The following is a 27,358-nucleotide window of genomic DNA, read 5'->3' on the forward strand; positions in this document are numbered from 1 at the left end:
AACATTATTTTTTAAAATATTTTTTTCTTAAAATTAGCATCATTAGTTTTTTTAAAAACAACAAAAATTTTCTTTTTTACTAATTAAACAAAAGAATGAATATTAAAAAAACCAGCACAAAGGATATTTGAAAACTGAATTGCAACAAAGGAGGGAAATAACAACTAAAATCATAAATAAGAGAGGCCTCGAACTATTTCTATGATATACATTTTACTAGATCTACACACTACTCATAAAATAGACACTTTATTAAATTAGATCTTGCTATGAACCATTTTTAAGCCAACACCTTAATATAATCTATCTTCAACTAATAATTAGGTACTCTGTAACAGCCCGACCTTTATCGTTATCAGCACCGTTAACCACGATTCTTTCGTCCCCTTTTCAAACAACAAAAAGAATAGAATGTCAAATTAGTCAACATCATCTTATTTTTTTACCTCTTTCTTGAGCTCCACAAACAAGAGATAAACATAAAGAAGAGAAGAGAAAAAATTATTCGATAATACTATCGCTATTTCCAATCGACCGAACCACTATTTTCAATCAATGGAACTAGTTGTAGACCACATTTCACACATAAAAAATAAAGTCACATATGACTTCATTAGTTATTTTTTTTTAATTAAACTAACAATTTTTTTATTAAACAAGTCAAAAATATATATTAATATCCCTAATATGACACAAGATATGTCAAAAAAGTTCTATTTTTGTACTTGATTTTACTTATCTAACTTTAGTACATTTTACTTTTGTTGGTTTATTTTGTATGGATTGTTGAAACATATAAGACAACATATTATTCTTTATGATACTTTATTGCTACTACGTAGTCGATAGTTTTAATTTGATAAAATGTGTTGGAAATTTTAATAATATATATTTTTTAATATTATATGTTTTTAGCATTTTTTTATTTTTCAAGTATATAAAATTACTTCATAAATTATTTATATTTTTTTAGCATTTTTTATTTATTTATAAAAGATATATGAATGTTATTTTGAAAGAAAAAAATTATTAGATTATAAGGATTATATCATTTGGTTATCTGTTGTGTATCAAACACTGAATATGATAAACTAATCTTATCAAGTTTGTTATCATATGCACATTTAACACATGACACGATAACTCTTTATCATATCCATATCATATCATGTATTTGTCCTACTTCTTATTCTATCTTGTCTTTATCCTACTTCTTATTATATCTTATCTCTATCCTATCTTGTCCATCAAATGTACTTTAAATCTCTTACTTTTGACATTCAAACACCAGTCAACCATGAGAAAATCTTCATTCTTTCAACAACCATACTCAAATCAAACACAGTATTTTTAAAAATTACATAAGTCCTAGTTTAATATCAATGTAGTTTCATAGTATATATTCCTAAACTATAGAGACTTAATTTTGTCTTGATAAACAACATTTCTTACATGACATATGACTTTTTGCCCACCATGTCGGTTTAAATTGTTTAATCCATAGTTCTTGGTACAAAGTTCTTTAAAAAAATTGTACATACATATCATTGATGCATTTCTTGCTGTAATGAGCTGTGCATATAAAGGGGAAAAGTAGGGGACCATAAGTTTTGAAAGTGAAACATTAAAAATAAGAAAATTTTACAAAATTAATCAAATTAGGTATACTTTGTCTATAGTTTGGTTTTATTTAGCATTTGGTATTACTAGTTTTAATTCAATTAAACATGCATCACCAAAATCATTTTCTTTTACATTTTTATAATGTTGCATTTAATTTAACTTGTGAGTTTTTTGCTTTCCTACAACCTGGACAAACATGTGCTGAGGTGATTGGTCTTGTTGTACAAAATTAAGAGAATGAAATAAAATGGTCCAAAAGCCAGAGAAGAAGACCCTAAAGTAGAATTCAGAAAAAACTATGTGAAAGCCACATGTTAGATAACAACTACACAAAATTGGACTCTTACATCCACACATGGAATATAATCAATATATAGTTTTGTCGTTTTGTCTTTGTAATAATGTATATCCAGTATGATTTTAACTGAAGATTCTAAGATAGATTAGGGGTCTGAGTTGTATCTTGTACAAATTCGGGATTACTTGAAGAATTATTAGACAATTAACGTAGGATGCATCTTTATATAGTGTTATTAATGTAACTAATCTAACAAATTCACCTAACTATATGTATCTCTTAACTACTTCTAATCGTCTAAGTTGTATGTCGTCACAATTTCGTGATTACACGTAATTACACTCCTCAGAAACGTCGATCAAATCGAATGGTTTAAATTTAAGTACGAATTTTAAATTAAAAAATAATCAAATTTTGAATTAAAATATGAATTGTCTAATTTTAATTGAGCGGTGTTGATGAGTGTAAGCGCATGTAGTCACACTGTACACAACCCAAATCACTAAATTAGCATAGATTTTTTTTTATGTAGCCTAGATATAATTTTTGTTGAATTGAAACCCATGTGGGCATGGAGCATGGACAATGCAGGCCTGACAAGTCTTTTGCTTTGAGTTTCTTACAAGCCAAAATTGTTAGACCAAATTTTTTGTTTTGGTATAATAATTGTAGACTTGTAGTGTTGTAATAACCAATTGAAAGAAACAAATGCTACAAGATCCAACATTATAGCAATCAGACATACAAATTAATAAAGCTATGCAACATAGACAACTGAAGAAATAATTTCATCTCTTTTTTTTATTAGAGATATGTATTTCCTTTTCAGTGTAAGCAAGAAGAAAATTTAATTGAATAAAATGGCCAATCAATTGGTCCCAATTAATTGCATGTTTTGTTTTGGACCACATTGTCAATGCCTTGCACTTGCAGGCACATAAACTGTTTTGTAGAATTAATAAATATGTTTGTCACTTTGCAACAAGATTAGTTTTTTTTTTAGTTCGCATTAGTTGATGTTAGTGATTCTACAACTTTTTATTTTGCCATGAAGTAATAGATTTCAATGCTAATTATGAACTAGACTAGAGTATTATTTTATTGGTCCTATCTCGTGTACTATATATTTTACCACTTTTCCCACCTCTTTAGTTAAATTTTAGTCGTTGAATTCATCTAACAAATAAGTTATCAATTTTCTAGAAAGTTAGATTAATTCAACACAAACTAAAATTAAAGAAAAACTCAGAAGAAAAAAAATTGTATATAGTAAAAACAAAACAAACTAGTTTTAATTTTTGCAACTTTCTCTATAATTGGAACATGTACGCATTAGGTCCAACTCAGTTCAATCTAATTATATGAACCACGAAGGCAATCCCACCACAAGGTAACGATTTTGTAATAAAAACCAATACTAGTTAGCTTTTGGACAATAATGTTAGGACCATGTTCTTTTTAATATCAATATACTCTCTTTACTTCATTAAAAAAAACATTCTCTACTACCATAGGAGAAACGCAAATATTAATCATTTTGTAAATATTTAATAAACTCTCGCATTTGTAAAAGAGGTCAAAAGAAGGAAATATTTCATTTCAATGTCAAGTCAAACTTTAACTAAGATCTTATATAAACACAAATCAACCAAGAAGGTGACTAGTTACAAAAAGAAAAATATATCAGCCAAGAAGGTGAGTAGTTACACGAATATTAAACACAGTCCATAAAATATCACTATGCAAACTTGGAAACACAATAGTAATAGTAATTAAAATAAAAATCTCAATCAATATTCTAGAATTGTTGTCTTCTTATCTTCATCTTAATCTCCAATGTATATGGAATCACGTATGATCCAATGTTTATCTATTTTCTGAAATGAAAATTCATATAACTTCTAATTATTTAATATTACATCCCTTGAAATAAATGTCTATGACCTCACCTCAAACATACAACTACTATAGCTACACCCTCTTTTGTTATATTTTAGATTAGATTATATAATCAAAGGGTAATTGTATAATGCATGTGTATAATAGAGAGGTAATTTTTTATATCATAGTTCAATGTGACGAATATCATCCTCATAAGTAATTGATTGAGGAGATTGAACAACTTGAGAGATTTTATCATTTGAATTAAGGCAATCAGCAGAAGGATGAACAATTCCATATCCAAATCCTTGAGCTGAGTGGCAATATGTTTCAACTGTGCCATCTTGTTTCTCCAAATCAACATTGCTAAGGACTAAGTTGCTACATGGAACAGTGTCACTGCAGTCAAATTTAATGGCTTTGGCACTATTTGTACTCCCACTTATGTTTTGGTATATTATCTCACTTATCTCCAAAGCTGATGACTGAAATTAAATCATACCATATACAAGTGTAAGAGTTCAATCATATAAAATTATTTTCTTTAAATTGGGGAAGAGGAATATTATCATTAATTAGTGACACTAATGATCATTTTTAACTTTTTCGTCCAGGGATTCGATGTATGTCCCTTCAAATTACAAGGCTAAACTTTTATCACTAAATTTTATTCGCATAAAAATTATTGTCACAATAAAAAGTTTATTCAATATTAGAGTTGTCAAATTCGGCAGCGCGGCATAGGTTGGTCCAGACCAGCCCAGCCTAAAACAAAATCGGGTTGGGCCAATGATATTTAATAAGTAAACTATTTTAATTTCGTAATTGCTCGTTCAATCCCTATGTTTGCTCATTTTACCGGATTCTGATAGTGTAAACTTGAATAAAATACACTATTGGATCTTAATTTTCAGTAGTGTATTTGGAGGCGCAGGATACAACATTAGAGGCAGATAAACAACCTTCTTTTAATTTTTCAAAATATTGCATAAAAACGTGGTCAGTCTGGCCCAATGGGCTAGACCAAATGACCCAAATATTTTTGGAAATGTAACTAAGAAGGCAGCCCAGCCCAAAATGTGAGTGATATAATAGGCTTAATTATTAATATTTTTTATCTGTGTGGTTTCATTGATTAGTGATTTTTGTTTATTCAATTGCTTAAATAAATTCTTCATAGAATTCTAATCAAGCAAATTTGGTCTCAATATTAATATTCTATTTAATTGATATTTGAAGTGTTGATCTAAGCCACATTTTTCAATGAGCATATCAAATGACAATAATCTATTACAACTGTGATTTTATTTTAAAAAACATAAATTTCATCAATAAACTAATGTTTACTTTCTCTTGACAATCTATGTTATATGTTTCTTTTACCACAATAAAAATCATGATTCAATTCAGAAAATTTAGTTAGAAATTGAATAGAATATTAATAAAAATATAGGACAAAAATCACACATCACTAAAAACACAATAAATAAAGTCTATAATAATAATAATTTAAAGATTAAAGAAATCAAATATTTGAAATCATATATACCTGGTCTTGACATGAGGTTGGCGAATCACAGTAAAATTGATCTATAATAATAGGATTTGATACATTTTCCACCCTCACATTCTGAAACCGTACCCCTCGAACATATCCAGAACCTCCCTACATGCCATTGACAAAACATTCCTTATCATTCTCAAATATATCATCAATTCCCACAGTTTCCAAATGTAAGTGAAAAATAATTCTAGAATTATAAAATGTCCAATTAAATGAGATATAATTTGTTTTTATTTTTTTCGTGGGTGGATGATTATTGCTCCTTTAAATTAAATGATTGGAACTAGACTCCTTCAGTACCATATTAAGTGTCGAAAAACATGTAGCAATTTACAAAATTATTCTTATTAATTGTTGGATATTAATCATTGTCATAAGTACGTCGTAGTCAAGTAATTGACATAGTATTAATTTGGATTTAATAGAAATAAAATTATTGTTATATTAAAATCATAAAATGACTTATCACTAAAAAAGATATAAAATGACTTTTTTTTACTTACGTGGCACTTAATATGAGACAAAATGAATCCTTAAACTTGGTGTGATTTACTAATCATTATAAACAAAAATTGTTACTTTCGTTAAATATAAGTTTCATTCAAAAAAACATTTGTCTTCAAATATAAATCATTTTTTAAATTACTAGATGCATTAAGTATTTTTACAAAACATATCTCTAATTAATTTACTACATTTTAATGTCATTGTTTAACTAAAATATCAATTAAAGGGTCGTTTGAAATATCAATAAATAAATTTAATATTTACCTAATATTCTTAATATATGTAAAAATTATTTAAAGGTTTTTTTATAATAAAGTATTAATAGTTAAATTAATTAATGATTCTGACACCAAATTAATTAATACTTGAGATATTAGCATAGTGTAAAAGCATGATTCGTAATTTCAAATTTTCTAAAAATTATTATAAAATAATCATTAAAAGTGTTACTTTGATTAATAAAAATTTATTTTTCTTAATTTATTTTTAAAAAAAAAAAGTTTACCAAGATAAAAATAGAAAATTCTACCTGCCAAGTCTTTATTCTGACACCATTAGTAGTTTCTTTTAGAAATGCTGTATCCAAAATCACTTTCGTGACTACACCAGTTGAGTTGTCTTTACCAAGGCTTCCAATGCTACCAAAAAGTAGTGTTTCAGAAAGTGAATAACTACTTTACCCAACATGTCAATAATAACTATTTCATAAATTTATTTTTATTTTTATTTTTACTTTTGAGTTTGATATCTTATGTTTCCACAAGTCACGTAATCTTATGTGTGTGGCTCATTTATGTAACTAACACTTCTAGAAAAAATAGGGTGCGAACCACTACTTTGGCATCAATTTCATTTGTGTTTGGGGCTAAATAAATTTGATTTGATTAAATTTGAGTTTAAAGTAAATGTTTTTGTTCAAAAAGTAATTTTGACATTAGTGTAAATTTTTTTCTTTTTCTTTTTGAGGAATAGTGTAAATTTGTTTAGCTTAACAGAAACTATTTTTTATTTCTTTTTTTCTTTTTGAGAATTTTTTTATCTCTTTTAGTTAAACATAATTTGAATAAAATTAAAAATAATTTACTATTTTAATATCACTTCATTTTTTACAAAAATGAATTCAAACATGTTAACTAGTCAAGTTATCAATTAACATTATCAAGTGACGTAAAAGTTGATAGTTTCACAAAAGTTTCATGAGTGACTATGATTTGTTGTGATGTGAATATTGATGGATAAAAGGTGTTTATTCTTCATAAAAGTATATATAATATAGTAACTATTGTGTGTCGAAAATCTTTGGGCAATCATAAGCATCCTAATTTTCAATGTAGTACCAAACAAATATTAACATTGATTTTGAAATAAATTGAGTGATGAAGATTTGATTATACCTGATTCCATGTCCTGGTCCACAATAAATTCTCTTCATTTTGATATTAGAACTAGCATTCACAATTGAAATGCAATCATCCCCTGAATATATATAACAAAGAAATAGTCAATGTATTTGTGTGTAAGCATTTTATAAGATTTTAAATGAAATTGTGCAAAATTGTTTTGAATAAAGTAATTTATGTTCAAATTTTGATATACTTTTAGAGTAAATTTAACGTAAAACTTCAACATAATACAAGTTATTTTTCTTTTATAACTTTTAGTTAAACTTTAGATGCAGAATTATAGATTTATCTGAGTGTAAACATGTTTGATAAATTCAAATATTGAAACACTCTATCGTGAAACCAAACATGTGTCCTTTTCTTTGAATCTCATAATTGCTAAAGCACATTTCAAGCATAAAAATGTTGATTCTAGTTGAGAACCTGTTCCAATTTTGCAGTCTTGGACTAGGACATTTGTTGATTCACTAATATGGATACCATCAGTATTTGGACTATCTCCCGGTGAAGACACTTTCACTCCTAAAATTCGAACCGAATTGCATCGTGATATCGTAAAATGCATCTGTTGGCTATTCTGGATAGTTAGTCCTTTCACCTTTATAGCTGAACTGTTATCAATGGTTAGTGCCTGCAATCACCCTTCAAAGTTAAAACTACATATATACTTAAAATATATACTTTCTTTTATGATTAGGGATCGAACTCGGTAGTTAAAAAAGTTGTTCTTACTGTTGGTGCACCTCTGCAAGGCTGTGAAGAAAGAAAAAACCGAAATGTTAGTATTGCAACATAAGTTTGTTTTTTACAAACTTGTAAAATAACAAAGTAAAAAAGTTCCGAAAAATTACATTAGTTTTGTTCTTTTTGCATGAGGCTGCCCACCATTTACTTCCTGAGCCATCAATAACTCCAGAACCTTGGAAAACAACTTTGCTCAATTTAGAAAAATCGAGCCAAACACGCGGAAGTTTTGGATCCCAGTTCTTAGGATCGTCCGGGGCAACCAATGTTCCATCAATCTGGAAATGCAAATACCATGTTATATAATTGTAATGACTTGCAGATTAAATCTAAAACTATATTAAATCTATATAATGTTTTTCGTTTATGCAATATGCATCACCTGGATGATTAACATGTCTGCACATGGCCCTTTGAATTTCGTTGCGTTAACGAGGTATCGGCGTCCTTGAGGAACCAATAGAACCGATTTCGGTGTAGAACAAGCAACTTCCCATGCTTTTTGTAAAGCCTATATAAATCACAGAATTGATTAGTACAGAAAAAAACAGTTGCATATGTTGAACAACCTCAAATGTATAAAGTTCATGTTGAACATAGAAAATGGGACTAGAATGAAAGAACTTACCGATGTATCATCGGTTTCTCCATCTCCTGCAGCACCAAAGCTGTCAACATTGACAAGAACCTTTCCACCGCGTTCGCTTGTCCAAGAAGGGATGTCAGAAAATTCTACCTCATTTTCCTCCTCTATGTCCAGGTTGTTGAGTTCTTCAACCATGCCAATGTTGTTGTCACACGTCATGCTTCCTGAAACTCCACGAGCCACTATCAGCAAACCGAGTAAGGTGACCAACAAGAAGAATTTTCCCATATTTTTTGTTCCTGTTGGATGTATTGCAAAGGATTTGGTTGATTTGATTAATGCATATGATTATGAATACTTTGGTTATAATTTATATGCATAGATTAGCTTTGGAAAAATGAAGGATTTGGAGAGGCTTTATGGCTTGGCTTGTAAGTGGATGAAGGTGTTACATTTTTCTACATGCCAACACTTAAAGTACAAGAAAAAAAAATATTTGTAATAGTTTGCTTTACTCATCAACCATTTAAAGAACTCACAATAGTAACAGTTGCACTATCTCCACTATGCCTCAATGAAAGAGAAGTGAAGACTCTTATTATTGCATATTCCAATCAACATTTTTTTTACATTTGTATAATAATAATAATAATAATAATAATAATAATAATAATAATAATAATGATAAAAATAATAATAGTAATAATAATAATGCAATGTGATACAAAAAAAGGGGGTGGGAAATTATATTCCTATTTTTGGAATCATTAAGTTTGTTACACCAAACAAGGGAACACAAATGCTTACCCTTATTTTCTTGGCATGCCCACAAAAAACTTCTCACAAAAGAAGCCTTTCCCTTAAATTTTAGGATAGCCAGAAATAGACAAGACTATACCAAAATTTGCCATGATTGTTGTATCTTGTGTGAATAATGAGCAAAGATGATTTATCAATTCAGGAACTCTTTATTTTCTTGTGTCACTTTCTTATCTCAATTAAACTACAACCAATCTCTCTTGACATCTTCCTTGCTAGAGCAACGTCTCTTATTTGCATTGCGGCATCAAATTTTCCTATCTCGGCGTAAAAGTTTGAAGCTTGCAACCACACTGCAGGATCATCTGGATCTAGCTCGACTAAAACTTGTGCTGCTCTTGTTCCAATTTCTTCATTCTTGTGAATCCTGCAACTTTGGAGCAAAGAGCTCCACATAAAACAGTCTCCTTTTCCCTGTGCATTTAGCAGAAACTCTTCGGCTTCGTGTAGAAGTCCTGCACGGCATAAAAGATCCACCATACATGAAAAATGTCGCCGATCTGGGTGAATCTTATGAAAAGATATCATCGAGTTAAAGACTATTCTTCCTTCCTCAACTAGTCCTGTATGACTACACCCCGTTAACACGCATAAGAAGGTAACTTTGTCCGGTTTTATGCCTTTCTCAATCATAGCATGAAGAATCGAAAGTCCTTCTTTCCCCATTCCGTTCCAGGCGTAACCATTGATCATAGAAGTGAAGCAAAAAGCATTTGGAGTTGGAATGTTCTCAAAAATCCGACGAGAAAGTTCCACATGACCGCATCTTGAATATGCATCCATAAGGGAACACGCAACCGCAGAGTCTCCTTCAACACCGGATTTCAACGCAAAACAATGCAGTAACTGAGAGCTAGTGAAGCTTGCCGAAGCAGACACTGATGCCTTCAATGTGGTCGAAAGGGTTACTTCATCCGGCATAAGACCTTCATCAACCATTAAACCAAACAATTCCACCACATCTTCAATTCCACCACAATGAGACAAAGAGGTCATCAATGAATTGCAACACTCCAAAGTTCTCTTTGGAAGACACTCAAATACAGCCACAGAACTCTCAATATCCCAACATTTTCCATACATATCAATCAAAGCAGACTGAACATGCACACTCATTTCATCAAAACCCAATTTCATAACACAAGAATGAATCTGCTTCCCCAAACCAATATCCTTAGTCCTACTACACAAATTCAAGAAACTGACGAACGTATGAACCGACGGCCTATGTCCCCACATTTGCATAACATTAAAAAACTCCAAAGCATCAACTACCAAATCATTGTCTGCATAAACAGAAACCAAAGAGTTCCATGAAATAACATCCTCAACTTGTATCTCTTCAAAACACTTCCTAGCACCAACAAAACACCCACATGCAGAGTAAAAATCGACCAAAGCATTAACAACAAAAACATTAGATTCCACCAGACCCACCTTCAAAACAAACCCTTGAAGCATCTTCCCTTCATGAAACCTTCTTTGAACACTACACCCTCTAAGCAAATAACAAAAAGTAACTCCATTTGGCACCACACCTTCAAAACACATCCTAGAGTAAAACCCAAGCAACTCTTCAACCACACAACCCATTTCACAAAACCCACGAAACATCACATTCCAAACACTCAAATTTCTCTCAGGCAACTCATCAAACAGTTTCAGTGCAACCCCTTTTAGACCAAAATTCATATAGAACCCAACAAGTGCCCCACCAACAAACACATTCCATAAAAATCCAAACTTTACAACCCTGCAATGAACCTGAGAACCTTCTCTACAAAACCCAGAATTTGTACAAAGAGATACAACAGAAGCAAACGTAGTTGACGTTTCTTTTATTCCATACAAACCCATTTGGGAATAGAGATGAAAAGCTTTCTTGGGTGGCAAACAAGAGGATGAAATGATCAAGTTATAGGTTACAGTGTCACGCATATGCATGTTGTGGAACACTTCAAGTGCTGATTTTGTGTCCTTCGATTTTATGAAAGCGTTGATTTGGCGATTGTTAAAGTAGATATAGTCGGTGGTATTGTTGAAAGAGGGAATTTGTGTGCATGTTGGTGTTGTTATGGGTCTGATGAAGGTGTTTTTGAATTTTGGACAACATTTAGTATGTAATTGTTTGGTTAAGATTGTCATGATTGGAAGAAATTGAGTGTTTGATTGATTTATTCAGAAGGAATGAGATTAGTATGTCGTATCATTTCTGTCTAGGAATGGAATTGAACCAATTAGTGGTAAATAGTTATACATCATATATCAAACTTATTGGAATTTCTTTCTCAAGACTAGTATGTAAATATAGATTATAGAACACTACTGCCTCTTGTCCTTTTAAGAGATATTTAGAAAAATAGTTGACGTATTTCATACATATTTGAACAAAAACTAATATATTTGTTATCTTAAATGTGTATTTATAAAAAGATAGGATAAAATATGTTATTTTATTTTATTATTATTATAAGAATTTAATTGATGTAAAGAGCTTTTATAATATTAATCAATCACAATTGTTAGATAAATAAAATATTTAATTTTTTTTCTAATTATTTATAAAATCAGTCACACGATTGATTAGATTTATCGACGTACGATGTAAAACTTATGAAAATTAAACTCTTATTATAATTTTATGATTTTTCAAAAAAAATTCTTCAGCTTTATTTTTATTTTATGGTAAATTATATATTCGTCCTTTATATTATTTTTAGATTTTATTTTGCTCCTTTAAGTTATTTTTTTCTCATTTTATTCTTTTATGTTAGAAATGTTAGACACTAAAGTTTCTCCATTTCATTCTGAATTTTTATGTCATTAGACAATTTGATCTCTTAAATTATCGAAGTTAGAAATTTTACTCCTTTAATTTACAAAGATATTTATACAAATGATTAAAATGTCTAATATTTGTGACTTAATTAAAAAATCAAAGTGTTTAATATTTATAATTTAAATTATATTTAAAATGAAAAAATAAAAATAAAACTTAAATAACTAAAGGGTCTAATATTTGTAGCTTAATTACGTAATCGAAGTGTTTAATGTTTGAAACTAAAAGATTAAAGTGGAATAAAAAAGTTTGTGAAATCAAAATGTCTAATACTTTTAATTTAAAGTACTAAAATGAAATAAACATAATTTAAAAACCAAAATAAAAATTTAAAATTAATTTATTACTTTATTCAAAATGAAATATAAGGAAAATTATCTCTTGCCATATCACATGATGTCAAATGCAAGAAAATGTGCAAAACACAAATTGTGATTTTGTATTCTTAAGACACAATTAATTAATTTTTTTTAATGTTATCCTTAAAAATAACACTTTAAATATTCATCCATAATTTTTACTTTTTTTTTTTACAGAAATTCATCTATAATTTGAAGGACAAAATTTAGGTATAGTTTTCTTTAGGTATTTTTCATACTTTTATCAAAGTTTGTTATAATAACAAAAAAAAAATTAAGAACTACACGAAAATTAGCTAACTAAATACACCTAAATATTATCCTAATTTTAAACTATCAATGCATCGATAATGCTGTAAAATTGTATTGAGCAGTTAAATATGTTTTTATTCCCTATAAAATGTATATCAATTAATTTTAGTCTTTCTAAATAAAAATATAATTTTTAGTCCTTATAAAATATTCAACAAACACTATTAGTCCCTACTTAAATGAAACATGTTTAATGTCTTTCAACTTTAAAATATTTGAATGTTTATTGCAAATATATTTAGCACATTATAGAAAACTCATTCACAAAAGTTTAGAGTTTTTTTACTTGAGATGAAGTAAATATGAATTTTTAAATATACAACTAAAGATAAAATTAATAAAAATATGAATTTATAAATCGAGTTTTGAGTTTATTTTTTGTGAAAGAACTTTTTATATTATTGTAAACATGCTTGCAAAAATTTATTTAAAACTATAGGTTGACTTAACAATAGAGACTAAAATTGTATCTATAATAATTTTTTATAAATAAAAGTTGTATTTTTATTTTACAAAGACTAAAAGTAAAAAATAAAAAATTTATAAAGACTTAAAACATATTTAAACTACGACCAATTAGTTATTATTTTTTCTTAATTCCTTTGTAGAAAATCTTAAATTACTTTCATGTCAAAACATAAGATATAACATTAAATAATTAATTATATAACTTTTTTTGAATACATAGAAGAAATGATAAATATATTATCATAATTTGTCACACAACTGATTCAACTAATAATATAATCACTTGAATTAAGATTGAAAGACATTAATTATATAACTTAATTAACCATTTTCCCTTCTACTCCAATATATTAACATGTCAAGAGGATATCCAATTTTGCTTGCAAGTTGTATTCTTTGAAAACCTTAAAACTCGATTAAGCTTCAAAACATTACATATAAAAGCTTATCATCCTTTACCATTCTTGGAAGATAATCCCAGTTGCTTATAGTAACTTTACCACCAACTATATCATGACATTCACATGTAAAGGGCCAAACATAATAACTTTATTCTACTTGCTTCCAATTGAAGAAAATACACAAATTTAGCCATTCAAATTCCTCGGATGAAAATTTATTGTGTAAAACTGCATTGAATATATAGGGTTGACTCAACGGTGGTGCTGATGCTTAAAGCAAACTTTTGGGAGATTTTAGTCTTTTTGCTAGTATGTGTGACCTTTTTTCTGTTTGCTTAAGCTTAAGGTTGGTCCTTTTGAGTTTTGACCAAAATGTGTGTTTTTTTACAGTATAAAAAGAAATGGTCTTAAACATGTTGTATATATATATATCACTTTTTATTTTTTTCTTCATAAAAAAAATGTTTTTTGTTTTTTTATAAATTATATATAATATTTTTTTTAATTCTTATTGTTTTGTTTTCGTCCTTTTAAAGTTTATTTGTGTTGGAATTAATTTCTATAATATGTGTCTAATATTTATTATTTTAGTCTTTTTGTAGATGGTATTTAGAAAAACTAAAATTAAATCATCTATCTATTATACTACATGAACTAATTTTACGATAAACAGAATTTAGAAAAATTAAAATAAAACTATAAAGTTGGTTCAACATAATATAAGACCTAAAACAAATATATAAGGCCTAAAACAAACATTTGTTGCAGAGTCTAACTTTTCATGAAATTATTTTATGTTTTCTAGACAAATAATTAAAATTTCAAGTTTAAAATATTGTTTTAAATAAAGTAGATAGTATAATTAAATAAATAAGTAAATTGACATAAATAGTAGGTAAGTTCAACGTAAATATATAGACATTGTAGATTTGTATTTATGCTTATTTGTTTTTCTCATAACAATGGTCTAATCATTAGTGTCATACTCTAACAATAAGATGCAAAAGAGTTCTTACAAAAATGGCATGAAACATTTAAGATTTAATATTTTTTTACAAAAATGAGTCTATAAATAGTATGACAAATTAGTTGTTTTTCAGAGAGATCTAAAATAAGGGCTTTAGTCATCTCTTTCTTGGGCCGGACTTGCAAGACTACAAAGTGATATACTTGTGAGGATTAATAATATTTTTTGTACTAGTACTAGTAGAAAAAATTGTATATTAATATATTTAAATCCACCACACTAAATTTCTCGATTGTAATAGTCGTCTCTCTCAAACTCTAATCCTAGATTTTCTTCGTCTTCCTCCATTAAAGATGATGATTTAGAATCATTTTTTTTATTTAGAATTATTTTTTGATTTAGAATCACCCCTTTCAAATTGTTTTTTCCTTCACTTTATTTAAATAGGTCTTTCACACAAATTTTTAATTTTTTTTTATATTTTTTGTTTTAATTTCGTCATCTAGATGCAACACTTTTTTTATTTTCTTGTCTTGATGCAGTGCTTTTTTCCATTTTGGTGCGATATTCTTTTTAACAAATTTAAATTTGTTTTGCATATTCTATAATTTAAATCTATGAATATCGTTTTTTTTTTAGTAAAATAAAAATAGAAACGAAGATAATTTCTTTTGTCAGTGGACTCGAAGCCGTCCTTATAATTTGAGTGTTCCGTCCGAAATTTAAACTTGATGTTCTATTTTTTTTTTATGTAAGTGCAAATTAAAAAGTTAGAGTCAAAACTAAAATATAATTCTAGAAACTAAGATAAGACCTGGTTGTTGATTGGTGAATTTTGATCCCGCAATTATTGTTGTCTTGCGAGATTAAAATCTCTCTATTTTGAATTGGATATAGTTCAAACTAAAAGTAAATAATTAAAAGTTTCTAAAATAAAAAAAGAACTATAGCCATTGTAAAATAACATCTCAATGTTTTGTCAAATCTATAAAAATGGAATATTAAAGAAATTATAAAACTTTTACCTTTTGAAATGATAGTAATGATAGTAGAAACGAAGAATTGTTAGTAAAAGAGATTTTTTAGAAAATATTTTTTTTTTCTTCAGAAATTTGAGAGACCAAAAAATAATAAGAGTAGATAAATTAAAAAAGATAAAATATTTTTACTTTCTACAGTTCTAATTTTAACCCCTCAAATTCTGATTTTTTTTACTATATAAATTTGATCCTGCAATTTTTAATATATAACTTTATTATATTATAAAATAATAATTTAGTATCCCTAAAACTTTAACATTCAATACAGTCAAACTCTAAACATGCTAAGAACCATCACTAGTTAGACTTAGAACCTATAATATGGTGTGGAATTGCATAACATTTGAAATATTAGCATGAAGCACCCAAAAAGTTTAAAAAAAAAAAAAAATTCATCCATCACCAGCATATCTGTGTAAAGTCCAAGAGCAGACATCCATGAATTATACATCAACAACTTGTCAAAGAAAAAAAAATAAACAAAGAACAACTTTGTTGTTCACTCAATAATGTTTTACAATTGCATTTCTATTTGAGACAAATGATTTACATCATGCACAACAAGATAATAAGTGGACATGACAGTCCTTGTGAACATTTTCAATCAATTGCATTAACATGCAGAAGCAATGGCCTCCAAAAGAGAGGCTGTAAATCCCATCTGAGTTTCTTCATCGATTCTCGAAAATAAAGGAACATGGACAAAGAGAGACTTGTTACCCTTCTGTTCTGCGAACCGGAGAGAGTGGTAATACACATAATTGCAAACAAATCGTCCAGCATCATTTGATATCGTTACATCATACTCTCTTCCCTTCTTCAAGAATTTCAAAATTGCATCGACGGATAGAGAAGTCTTCATAAAACAAAATAAACAATTAGGAAAATATGAAACACATTCTCATACCATAGCTACAATAGCATGCAAATATGAGAGACGATAATTAACTAATAAGGCATTCCCTTGCATGTTCAATATCGAAACGAGGTATTTTTCCATCAATGTTTTGTCTTAACCCTCCAGTTCTAAGAAGAAATGGGTTTTGGTAATTTGAAGTTCGGTCGGAAGGTAAGTAAAATGTGGCCGAAGATATTTTTCATTGATTTAAACATTCAAATGATTACTGAGCTGCTCCAAACTTACAAGTCTATAACCATAAACGCAATTACCACACTTTCCATGGTATTGGATTTTGCAACATAATTATGGCTATGCACATTATTTAAGGCAAACATAACCAAGTACAAAAAATATTTTGTGTCTCTTTCCTTATTGATTTGTTCTTTCTATCATTTTCTTAACAGACTAATACAACATCAATGAAAAGTATAATCTTTCTTCAGCTCAACCGATTAATACAACATCAACGTTTTAGACCTAACTCAACCACACAAAACCAATTTGTAAGGTGAAAATCGCCTAAGCTTTATAAGTTTTATTTAGGCCTTATTTCTAACTAATGTGCAGTTTGGACTTTACTGTCCCAATACACTAAACAAAATGAAAAACTAGTTTGTGCAAAACAGAACTTGTTCTATGAAATGCAATCCAACATGTTAATGGTTCACAAGATAGAATTTTAATAGTAACTTTAGTTTACCTCTCTTGTTCGAGAAATTCCTCCATCTTCAAGGACTATTGGAACTTGCTGCAAAAGAAAATTGAAAACAAAGAAAAAGGAATTCAGAAAAATGCAAAACATGGTATTCTTCAAACCAATAAAGAAAATCTTGTAGCTTTTCCTATTTCATCTATAAAAAATAAACAAGAAGCAAGATCATATAACTCACCTGTGGTTGCCATCCTAATTCATCTGGACAGCGGAAAGTGGCTTCATTTGCTGCCAACCGTTCAACGGCAAACCTTACAGCTCCACTATTCACTCCTAAGTGAAGCTGAAAAATAAATTCATGAGAAGTTCTGTTATCAAAATCATCAAGGAAATATGATTATATCATTAACATGCATTTCTGATTCACAGTATCTTTTATTCAATATCTACCAAGCATTGGTTTCCCACGCTGATATATAAATATTATCTTATAATTAACAAGGAGCATATAACAAGAGAACCTAGAAACGAAACGAAAATGGAGAGAAACAATATAACACTAAACAAAGTGTCGATTGCATAATTGTTTGGTGCGAGTTTATTTCTTCTCAATCTTCATTCATATAATGTGTTACAATGCCTAGCAGCAACTGCAGGATATTAATGTGATGATGGAAACAAAATGCTACAGATTACATGACACGAAAACTAAATTTCCAATGCAATTCAATGTTTCCACCAAAAATGTGGCGAAAATGACTAGTGCGACAAACAATCTTCAAGTCTAATAGATGGTAATGTGCTGCAAATGCATACTTCATTAAGATTATGTTAAGACATAATTATGACATTCTAAAGCAAATCTTTTTGTTTTCCAAAACTTTTGCTAGTTAGTTACTTTCCAAAGACTGGATAAAAGGAAACGGTTGTATTAGGCAGTCGATAGCCAACGTAAAACTTAATCGAATCTTTATCTATGACATGGATCAAATGAGCAAGAGTCGTTGCATCACTACTAATGCAGTGAAAAATAAGATTAATGAGTTGGATAAAGATATACTATATGACATAATATTAAAACTTTGTTTGATTCATGTAGTTGACCCTACTTAATGGGATAAGGCTTGGTTATTCTTGTTGAGTGCTAGTTACTGTCCAAAGTAACTGGCCATAATTCCTTAACTTATATATTTACAATTTTAAAGGAAGGCAGTATCATGATCAAATATCAACAATTAAACTAAGATCAAATATATTACAAGAAATTAAATTGAATAAGAGAAAACTAACCCACACAACATTTTCATTGCTCTTTGAATCTGTTTTAGAAACAACAGATTCCATGGTCTGATATAACTGAGGAAGTGCACCATCACCAGCCACATCAAGCACAGTGCAGCTTCCAAGAGTAACACCAGCTGGAAGACCTTTCCTTTCAACATAATCCTTCAGATTACTAACAATAGCTTCTGTAGGATTTATAGGAACTCCTTGAAACTTCTTAAACCCAGTTACATGAACTGTTACGGCCTTTAGCCCTTCAGATCCCATTTCCTCGTTCTGAATTCTAATGCAGTTCCCAATTTTCGATAAACTGTATTTAACAATTTCCCTTCTTATTATATGTCTTTCTCTAGAAAACAATAATTAACCTGCATCAAACTATATCCAACTTTAACCAATGTTTTTCCAACAAATGTCTAAATAAATTTTGTCATATGATGCACAGAGACAGACATAACACTGACATTGATTCTTCGACACTTATAATAATTTGATAAAATTGAGTACTAATGTAACCACATGTGTTGTGTACGTGTCAGTCGTCGACACGTGCCGAACACTAGATACGTCTTTGATCTAAAGTATAAGTACTACATACATACTTATATAATTGGTGATTGTCAAAAACCTTAAAAAGCATAATACATAACAAAGTCACACTCTAATATACTGCTATTACTCCTCAAAATAGGTTAGCGCGGGTTCGGTTTTTGAGGTTACCAAAATTGATTTTGTTTAAAACTAAGTTGAATGCAAAGTAATTTATGTTTGGATACATTCACGTAAAAGTTAATTGAACAATTGATTTAAGCCTAAACATCAATTCTAGAGACAAAAACTTTAAATTCTGATTTCAAGTTTGAAAAATTATTAATGCAAAATCAACTCTAATGAAACTCATCCAAACATGTCAAAATCAATTAATACACCTAAAATCAATTTTACATCATCAAAATTGAAACAAACACACACACTTCAATAATTGAAGAACAACTCAAGACAGAAGCTCTGTCATAAGCAGCAGCAACAACATACATACAGCTTATTTTTCAAGCTGATTTCAAAAAATCACTATCTTATAATAATTAGACAAAAACCAAAAGTATATAACATAATTTACAAAAATGAATGAAAACATAAACAAGCACAAATATAAGTACGGAACTCAAATAGAACAAAAACAACATGAAAAGCAGAGACGAAAGGATACCTGGGAATTCACGCAAGTGTAAATGTTTGTGACAACTTCTTTGGTTGGATGATTTTTATTTTTATTTTTAAAAAATAAAAAATAAATAAAAGCATAACTTGCGGTAGCGTCCTTTGACTCTTCAATTGGGGTGATGAGTGTGTAAATGTGAAAAAATGCCACTGGTTATATTACGATATTACAGAAATGCCACTGTCGTGGTTCTCGTGTGATTAGTATAATGCGAGTGACAGCGGGAGAATGCGTCATTGGACGGTGACCGAACTGTGTTTCACTTTTTTTTCGTATCAAAATTGACAAACTTTGCTTTAAGCATCATTCCGTTCCCACCCAACGAGAAAAAGTTAACAAAGACAGTTAATTCATTAAGGATTTTTTGCAAAAATACTTTGTTAATTATTTTATTCACTAAATATTACTCTAGTGGTTAATAATTACTTAGGAGAAGGAAAAATCTTAGAATTTGGGGATCGAATTTTGGATCTCTTCTTTCGTGAAATTTTCAACGTTTCAATGTTTATCATTGAACTATATAGTGTGTGGGATTCATGTTTTTGACAATAAAATGTTATATTCACATAACACAAACACCCCTTTAGTATAAAAGCAAACATTAACCTCTCTTATTTAATTTTACAAGCGACAAATTAATATCTCCTTTCTCTATTAACATTGTCTGCCATATGTTAAACCCGTTAAATAAAAAATTAGATTACATTAGTGAAAATACAACAATATATACTTTAAATTTTCATATATTTATTAAACACACTATTCTATCTTTATCTCTTTTTCTATTACATTGTCAATATATTTTTAATTTTAATTAATTTTCTTTAATATTTCTAACTGCAAGGTAATGGTTTGAAGTTAGGGGAAATTAGTGTTTTCATACAATTAAAGGGGTATGAGTATTATTTGAAGATATCTCATAAAAGATATAAATGCAATTTTTTTTTTTAATTTAGGGAAATACTAAGAGTGTGATTGGTGTTGGGTTTTGCGGAAAAAAAGCAAGAAGAAAGAACTAAGTGAGTGAGAGAGAGTATGAGACGATAGAACACTTCTACCGGATCTCTATTTTTTCCAGTCGTCTCAACCTATTTGATGCGCTCAATATTTCTCATCTACTCTGCACTAGATTGACTCTTAGAGAGAAGAGTTGCATGAGTTGCACAAACTTCATTCATAGCTTAAGAATCTCATATAAATAAATAAATTCAAAAAAAAAAAAAAATTTACCTATCCGTACGTTAAAGATAACGTAATAACAAATAATTAATTACATATATAAATTAAATTTAAAAAACCATACATCAGCATTTTTTGCACATCTTAAAAATTGAGATATCACATATCGTTAATAAGACAAAATAGATAAATCAAAACTATATTTATTTTAGTCGGTTTAAATAACTAAGTCATTTCTGTTTAAATTTAAAGTAAATGAGTTATAATTATTATTATTATTATTATTATTATTATTATTGTTATTATTATTATTATTATTATTACATTCAACGTCAAAAAATGGAAGGAGTTTGAGGAGTAAAAGATAAGAGTTGAAGGTGAATGAGAAAATAAATACTAATATACTAACATTTGATTTGATTTATGTATGTGTCAAGTAACCTCTGCTCTATTATGAAAAAATAGCCTTTTGATACGAGAAGTCCTCTGCTAAGGTTTCTGCAAGAAGAGCATGGAGTATGAGACGATAGAACACTTCTACCGGATCTCTATTTTTTCCAGTCGTCTCAACCTATTTGATGCGCTCAATATTTCTCATCTACTCTGCACTAGATTGACTCTTAGAGAGAAGAGTTGCATGAGTTGCACAAACTTCATTCATAGCTTAAGAATCTCATATAAATAAATAAATTCAAAAAAAAAAAAAAATTTACCTATCCGTACGTTAAAGATAACGTAATAACAAATAATTAATTACATATATAAATTAAATTTAAAAAACCATACATCAGCATTTTTTGCACATCTTAAAAATTGAGATATCACATATCGTTAATAAGACAAAATAGATAAATCAAAACTATATTTATTTTAGTCGGTTTAAATAACTAAGTCATTTCTGTTTAAATTTAAAGTAAATGAGTTATAATTATTATTATTATTATTATTATTATTATTATTGTTATTATTATTATTATTATTATTACATTCAACGTCAAAAAATGGAAGGAGTTTGAGGAGTAAAAGATAAGAGTTGAAGGTGAATGAGAAAATAAATACTAATATACTAACATTTGATTTGATTTATGTATGTGTCAAGTAACCTCTGCTCTATTATGAAAAAATAGCCTTTTGATACGAGAAGTCCTCTGCTAAGGTTTCTGCAAGAAGAGCATGAAAACCACACAAAAGAAGCATAATACGAAGAAGGCTAAACGGGGATCAAGGCTCACAACAACTCTGGTTAACTATTCATACATGTATAAAAAATTCCCAAAGGAGGTACATAAAAGTGAACCACAATCTAATCGTTATTCCTTGTTGGGATCCGAAGGAATGGACCTAGGAAACAACGATTCAGTATAACATCATTACTAATTTACTATGAGGAAGAAAAAAAATGAGAGAGAATTGTGTTTTAAAACTTTTTGCTATGCTAAATCCATTTGTGTTAATTAGTTTGCTTTAATTAAGGAATAATTGACCTATTCTTATGGGTTTTTAGTTAGAGTCAAATTATGTTGCAGTCATTAGTTAAGCTGCAGATCATGTCCTTTATTTTTGGAGAGTTAGTTTTGTTAAGTCCTATAAAAGGGCACTTGAGATTGATTAATAAAATTATCATTTTGGTGCTATTTGGAAATTATTGAGCTTAATTTCACAATTGGTATCAGAGCAAAGTGATCCTGGTTATTTGAGAGAGAAAACATGAGCGACGATAAAACACTCACAAGAATTCCCCACTTTGATGGTCATTATGATCATTGGAGTGAATTGATGGAAAATCTTCTGCGAGCAAAAGGCTTATGGAGTTTGATTGCCGAGGGCTACACGGTGCCAGCAAAAGGAGTTGAGGTAACTGTTGACGAGCAAAAAAAATTGGAGGATCTCAAGTTAAAAGATCATCAGGTGAAGCACTACCTATTCCAGGCGATTGATCAGACAGTGTTTGAACAGATCTTGGATCGTCGAACATCCAAGATTGTTTGGGATTCAATGAAGAGGAAGTTTGGAGGAAATGAGAGGGTGAAGAGGTCTCTTCTCAATACTTTGAGGAGAGAATTCGAGGTCCTTGCCATGAAGACGAACGAAAAAATTGACGATTATTGTGCAAGAGTAACGACAGTTTCCAACAAAATGAGGAGCAATGGGGAAGACATGCCAGATTCAAAGATCGTTGAGAAGATTCTTCGAACACTGACAGAAAAATTCACATATGTGGTGGTTTCTATTGAGGAATCCAACGACACAGGAAGTATGTCTATTGATGAGCTGCAAAGCTCTTTGGCTGTTCATGAGCAAAAGTTTAGGAAAACCAGTTATGGAGAGGAAGATCAAGCTCTCAATGTCCGAGGCAGAGGTGGAGGTTCCTACAGAGGCAGAGGTAGGGGTAGAGGGCGATCTTTCAACAAGGCGTCAGTCGAGTGCTATAAATGTCACAACTTAGGACATTTTCAGTATGAGTGCCCAAAATGGAACAAAGAAGCTCACTATGCAGAGGTGGAGGAAGAAGATGAAGTTCTACTCATGGCATATGTGGAACTTCAAGGAGAAAAGCAAAATGATGCCTGGTTTGTGGACTCTGGATGCTCAAATCACATGTGCGGAGATCGAGGTATGTTCTCAAGCTTGGATACTACTTTCTCTCATACTGTCAAGCTTGGGAATAATCACAAATTGATTGTCAATGGTAAAGGTGTGGTGAAAATTATGCTTAAGGGAATAAGTTATATGATGAGTGATGTGTATTATGTTCCTGAGCTAAGGAACAACTTACTTAGTGTTGGACAACTTCAGGAGAAGGGATTAGATGTGTTATTTAAGGGAGGAGTACGTAGCACATGTAGTATATTTCACCCTACGAAAGGAAAAATAGCCGAGTCTGTTATGAGTGCAAATCGAATGTATGTTTTACTTGCTGAATCTTGTAGTAAGACAAATGAAGAAAAATGCTTTCAGGTTGATGTCTCAGACAAAGCAAAATTGTGGCATCATCGATATGGGCATCTTGGCTACAAGGGTCTTCTCACCTTGCAAAAGAAGGAGATGGTCATCGGTTTACCAGAAATTGGACAAGCAAAGACTATTTGTGAGTCATGTATGAAGGGGAAGCAACACCGAGGACCGTTTCCAAAGAAGAGTACGTGGAGAGCAATTGAGAGACTGCAGCTCATCCATTCTGACCTATGTGGTCCGATTACGCCTTCATCAAACAGCCACAAGAGGTACCTGATAAGTTTTATTGATGATTTTTCTAGGAAAGCCTGGATATATTTTGTACTAGAGAAATCAGAAACTTTTTATTATTTCAAACTATTCAAAACACTTGTAGAAAAACAAACATGCATGTTTGTCAAGTGTTTAAGAATAGATAGAGGGGGATAATACAATTCTGGAGAATTCAAGGAGTATTGCAAGGAACATGGGATCAAAAGGCAGCTGACCACCTCTTACACCCCTCAGTAAAACGGAGTTGTTGAGCGCAAGAATCGAACCATTATCAACATGGTTAGAGTTGTTTTAACAGAGAATGGAGTTCCAAAAATGTTCTGGCCAGAAGCTGTGCAATGGGCAAGCCATGTTCTTAACAGATCTCCTACATTGGCTGTGAAAGACATGACACCTGAAGAAGCGTGGAGTGGTGAAAAGCCTTCTGTAGAACACTTTAGAATATTTGGGTGTATAGGACATGTTCACGTTCCAGATGTGAAAAGAACCAAACTTGATAAGAGCGTGAAATGTGTTTTTCTAGGCTTCAGCAGTGAGTCCAAAGCATTCAGAATGTTTGATCCAATCAAAGAGAAGATTCATATCAGTTGAGATGTGATATTTGAAGAAGACAAAACGTGGAATTGGGATACTAATTACTCTACTGAGAAGTTAATGGAGCTTGAATGGAAAGATGAATATGATAGTGATATGAATAAGGAAGTGGAAGTAGAAGAAGAGAATGGGAACCAAAATGATGAAAACACTCATCAACCAGAGGTCACACCAAGGGAAGGTAGAGTGAGACAACCACCAATATGGGCGGCTGATTACACCTCAGGAGAAGGATTATCAGATGTAGAGGATGAGGCAAATCTTGCAAAAGTTCACAATTTTGATATTGATAATCTTGCATTCATGGTCATTTCAGATCCCACAAGTTTTCAAGAGGCAGTCAAGCACCCAAAATGGAGACATGCAATGGATGCAGAAATAAAGTCTATTGAAAGGAATCAGACATGGGCTCTGACTTTGCTTCCAACAGGAGCCAAAACAATTGTTGTGAAATGGATTTATAAAACCAAACTCAATGAATTGGGGGAGGTGGATAAATTCAAAGCTAGACTGGTTGTGAAAGGTTATTCACAGCAGTATGAGGTGGACTACACAGAAGTGTTTGCACCTGTGGCACGAATGGATACCGTGAGGAATGATTATGCCTTGGCTGCACAAAGAGGATGGAAACTCCATCAGTTGGATGTAAAGTCTGCATTTTTACACGGAAAATTGGAGGAAAGAAGTGATACAAAGAGCTGATGGAATATTCATATGCCAAAGAAAGTATGCTACTAAAGTGATCGACAGATTTGGAATGCAAGACTACAACTCTGTTTGCAATCCAATTGTTCCTGGACAAAAGATTGGTCGAGACGAAGATGGTGTGACAATCGACTCAACTTTATATAAACAAATGGTGGGCAGCTTAATGTATCTCACAGCAACGCGTCCTGATTTGATGTTCGTGGTCAGTCTCATTAGCAGATTTATGGCAAGTCCCACTCAGTTACATTATGCAGCGGTAAAGAGAATCATGCGGTATTTGAAGGGAACAATAAACTATGGTATTTGGTACAAACAGGGAGAAAGAAGTGATCTTGTAGCTTATACTGACAGCGATTATGCAGGAGATATTGATGATAGTAAAAGTACATCAGGCGAGGAGCTGTAGCATGGTCCTCCCGAAAACAACCTATTGTGACTCTTTCTACCACTGAAGCAGAATATGTAGCAGCAGCTACCTGTGCGTGTCAAGCTATTTGGATGAGAAGAATATTGGAGGAAATCAGTTATGCACAAGCTGGAAAAATGGCGATGTTATGCGATAACACATCTACTATTAAACTGTCCAAGAACTCGGTCATGCATGGACGGTCTAAGCACATAAGAGTTTGATATCATTTTCTAAGGGACTTAACCAAAGAAGGTGTCATCGAATTGGTTTATTGCAGCACAAAAATGCAGCTAGCAGACATGATGACAAAGGCGTTAAAGTTGGCATCATTTCAGAAGATTCGAGAAGCACTTGGGATGAGCGTTGGTGAACTGAACTCTTCAGAGAGCTAAGTTCAAGGGAGGGATTGTTAATTAGTTTGCTTTAATTAAGGAATAATTGACCTATTCTTATGGGTTTTTAGTTAGAGTCAAATTCTGTTGTAGTCATTAGTTAAGCTGCAGATCATGTCCTTTATTTTTGGAGAGTTAGTTTTGTTAAGTCCTATAAAAGGGCACTTGAGATTGATTAATAAAATTATCATTTTGGTGCTATTTGGAAATTATTGAGCTTAATTTCACAATTTGACCTAAGTTATATTACATACATAGACAAAGTGTTTAAACACTTAAATATGCATTATTCCAATAAATATTTATTGTCTATGTCAAATTGTATATATATATATGAGATATTATCCCCTTATACCACGAAGAGATGGGTCATATAAATAGATTCAATATAATTATACTATTGGATCTACTATGTATGTGATGTTATGTTATAAACTAAATATATCTATATTGCTACCAAGAATACTCTTAAATAACTTAGAAGAACCTAAGAATTTATTCTTAGCCTATGATGGTGAAGAACTCAATATCATAGTCCAAATTTGTGTTTTGTTTAAATGATTATGTTGTGTGTTGGAAGAGCTCAAAGCATGAGACAATTTACCATTTTCTGGAAGAATTTAAGTAAACTTATTTCTTCGATGCAACACATTAGGTTATTTGGATCAAAAAGTTCATCGTTGAGTTTGATACAATTTTATAAATTAACTCATTTACTTTGTGAAAATATTTTCTGTTTTCATTTTTTAAATTTGTGTGTAAATTTTACTTGTTAATAAGAAGGTAAGAGACATTTTAAAGTAAACAATTGTCTACATTTCTAAAAACAATAAATTGTCAAAAAAATAATTTTAATATTTAAGGAAATGTGTTTTTATGAACTAACATTTTATCTTCTCTCTATGATAATAGTTAACTTAAAAGAGTTTTTCACTAAGGTAAAATAAACACAAAATTTAGAAAATGAAAATGAAAAAA

General features: G+C 30.2%; 3 protein-coding genes across 5 annotated transcripts; all 3 read right to left on the reverse strand.

Annotated features, from left to right (window-relative positions):
* Positions 1-3,582: 3,582 nt before the first annotated feature.
* LOC101490439 (probable polygalacturonase At1g80170) lies at positions 3,583-9,553 on the reverse strand. 2 transcript variants are annotated; one of them, XM_027337118.2, is made up of 10 exons: positions 9,414-9,553; positions 8,649-8,830; positions 8,403-8,531; positions 8,128-8,298; positions 8,009-8,029; positions 7,700-7,907; positions 7,268-7,349; positions 6,403-6,511; positions 5,352-5,468; positions 3,583-4,287 (listed from the first exon to the last, which is right to left on the reverse strand). In XM_027337118.2, the coding sequence occupies exons 2-10, from the start codon at positions 8,823-8,825 to the stop codon at positions 3,985-3,987; spliced, it is 1,317 nt and encodes a 438-aa protein (XP_027192919.1). In that variant the 5' UTR covers positions 8,826-8,830; positions 9,414-9,553; the 3' UTR covers positions 3,583-3,984. The 2 variants fall into 2 exon arrangements, with proteins under 2 accessions (XP_027192919.1, XP_012573868.1); XM_012718414.3 differs by lacking the exon at positions 9,414-9,553 and having other exon boundaries at positions 8,649-9,163.
* Positions 9,543-11,717, reverse strand: LOC105851054 (putative pentatricopeptide repeat-containing protein At3g05240). Its single transcript, XM_027337117.2, has one exon. It carries the CDS (start codon positions 11,568-11,570, stop codon positions 9,588-9,590), a length of 1,983 nt encoding a protein of 660 aa, XP_027192918.1. The 5' UTR covers positions 11,571-11,717; the 3' UTR covers positions 9,543-9,587.
* Positions 11,718-16,184: 4,467 nt separating this feature from the next.
* On the reverse strand, positions 16,185-19,998 carry LOC105852506 (uncharacterized). Of its 2 annotated transcripts, none has more exons than XM_012718377.3 (5): positions 19,859-19,998; positions 18,655-19,026; positions 17,603-17,707; positions 17,413-17,460; positions 16,185-16,667 (listed from the first exon to the last, which is right to left on the reverse strand). In XM_012718377.3, the coding sequence occupies exons 2-5, from the start codon at positions 18,913-18,915 to the stop codon at positions 16,425-16,427; spliced, it is 657 nt and encodes a 218-aa protein (XP_012573831.1). In that variant the 5' UTR covers positions 18,916-19,026; positions 19,859-19,998; the 3' UTR covers positions 16,185-16,424. The 2 variants fall into 2 exon arrangements, with proteins under 2 accessions (XP_012573831.1, XP_012573830.1); XM_012718376.3 differs by having other exon boundaries at positions 18,655-19,016; positions 19,859-19,996.
* Between the last annotated feature and the right edge of the window lie 7,360 nt (positions 19,999-27,358).

The sequence above is a fragment of the Cicer arietinum genome, chromosome 7 (genome assembly GCF_000331145.2).
Source record: "Cicer arietinum cultivar CDC Frontier isolate Library 1 chromosome 7, Cicar.CDCFrontier_v2.0, whole genome shotgun sequence".
NCBI lineage: Eukaryota > Viridiplantae > Streptophyta > Magnoliopsida > Fabales > Fabaceae > Cicer > Cicer arietinum.

Bases quoted from the DNA above. Each gene is read 5' to 3' on its own strand.
- LOC105851054 (XM_027337117.2), bottom strand. From the start codon at position 11,570: ATGACAATCTTAACCAAACAATTACATACTAAATGTTGTCCAAAATTC.
- LOC101490439 (XM_012718414.3), bottom strand. From the start codon at position 8,894: ATGGGAAAATTCTTCTTGTTGGTCACCTTACTCGGTTTGCTGATAGTG. The intron at 8,299-8,402 runs GTGATGCATATT...TTGCATTTCCAG, and splicing joins CAGACATGTTAATCATCCAG to ATTGATGGAACATTGGTTGC. The intron at 7,908-8,008 runs GTAAGAACAACT...GGGTGATTGCAG, and splicing joins CTTGCAGAGGTGCACCAACA to GCACTAACCATTGATAACAG.
- LOC105852506 (XM_012718377.3), bottom strand. From the start codon at position 18,915: ATGGGATCTGAAGGGCTAAAGGCCGTAACAGTTCATGTAACTGGGTTT. The intron at 17,708-18,654 runs GTTAGTTTTCTC...TTTATTTTTCAG, and splicing joins GCAATGAAAATGTTGTGTGG to CTTCACTTAGGAGTGAATAG. The intron at 17,461-17,602 runs GTGAGTTATATG...TTTCTTTTGCAG, and splicing joins AATTAGGATGGCAACCACAG to CAAGTTCCAATAGTCCTTGA.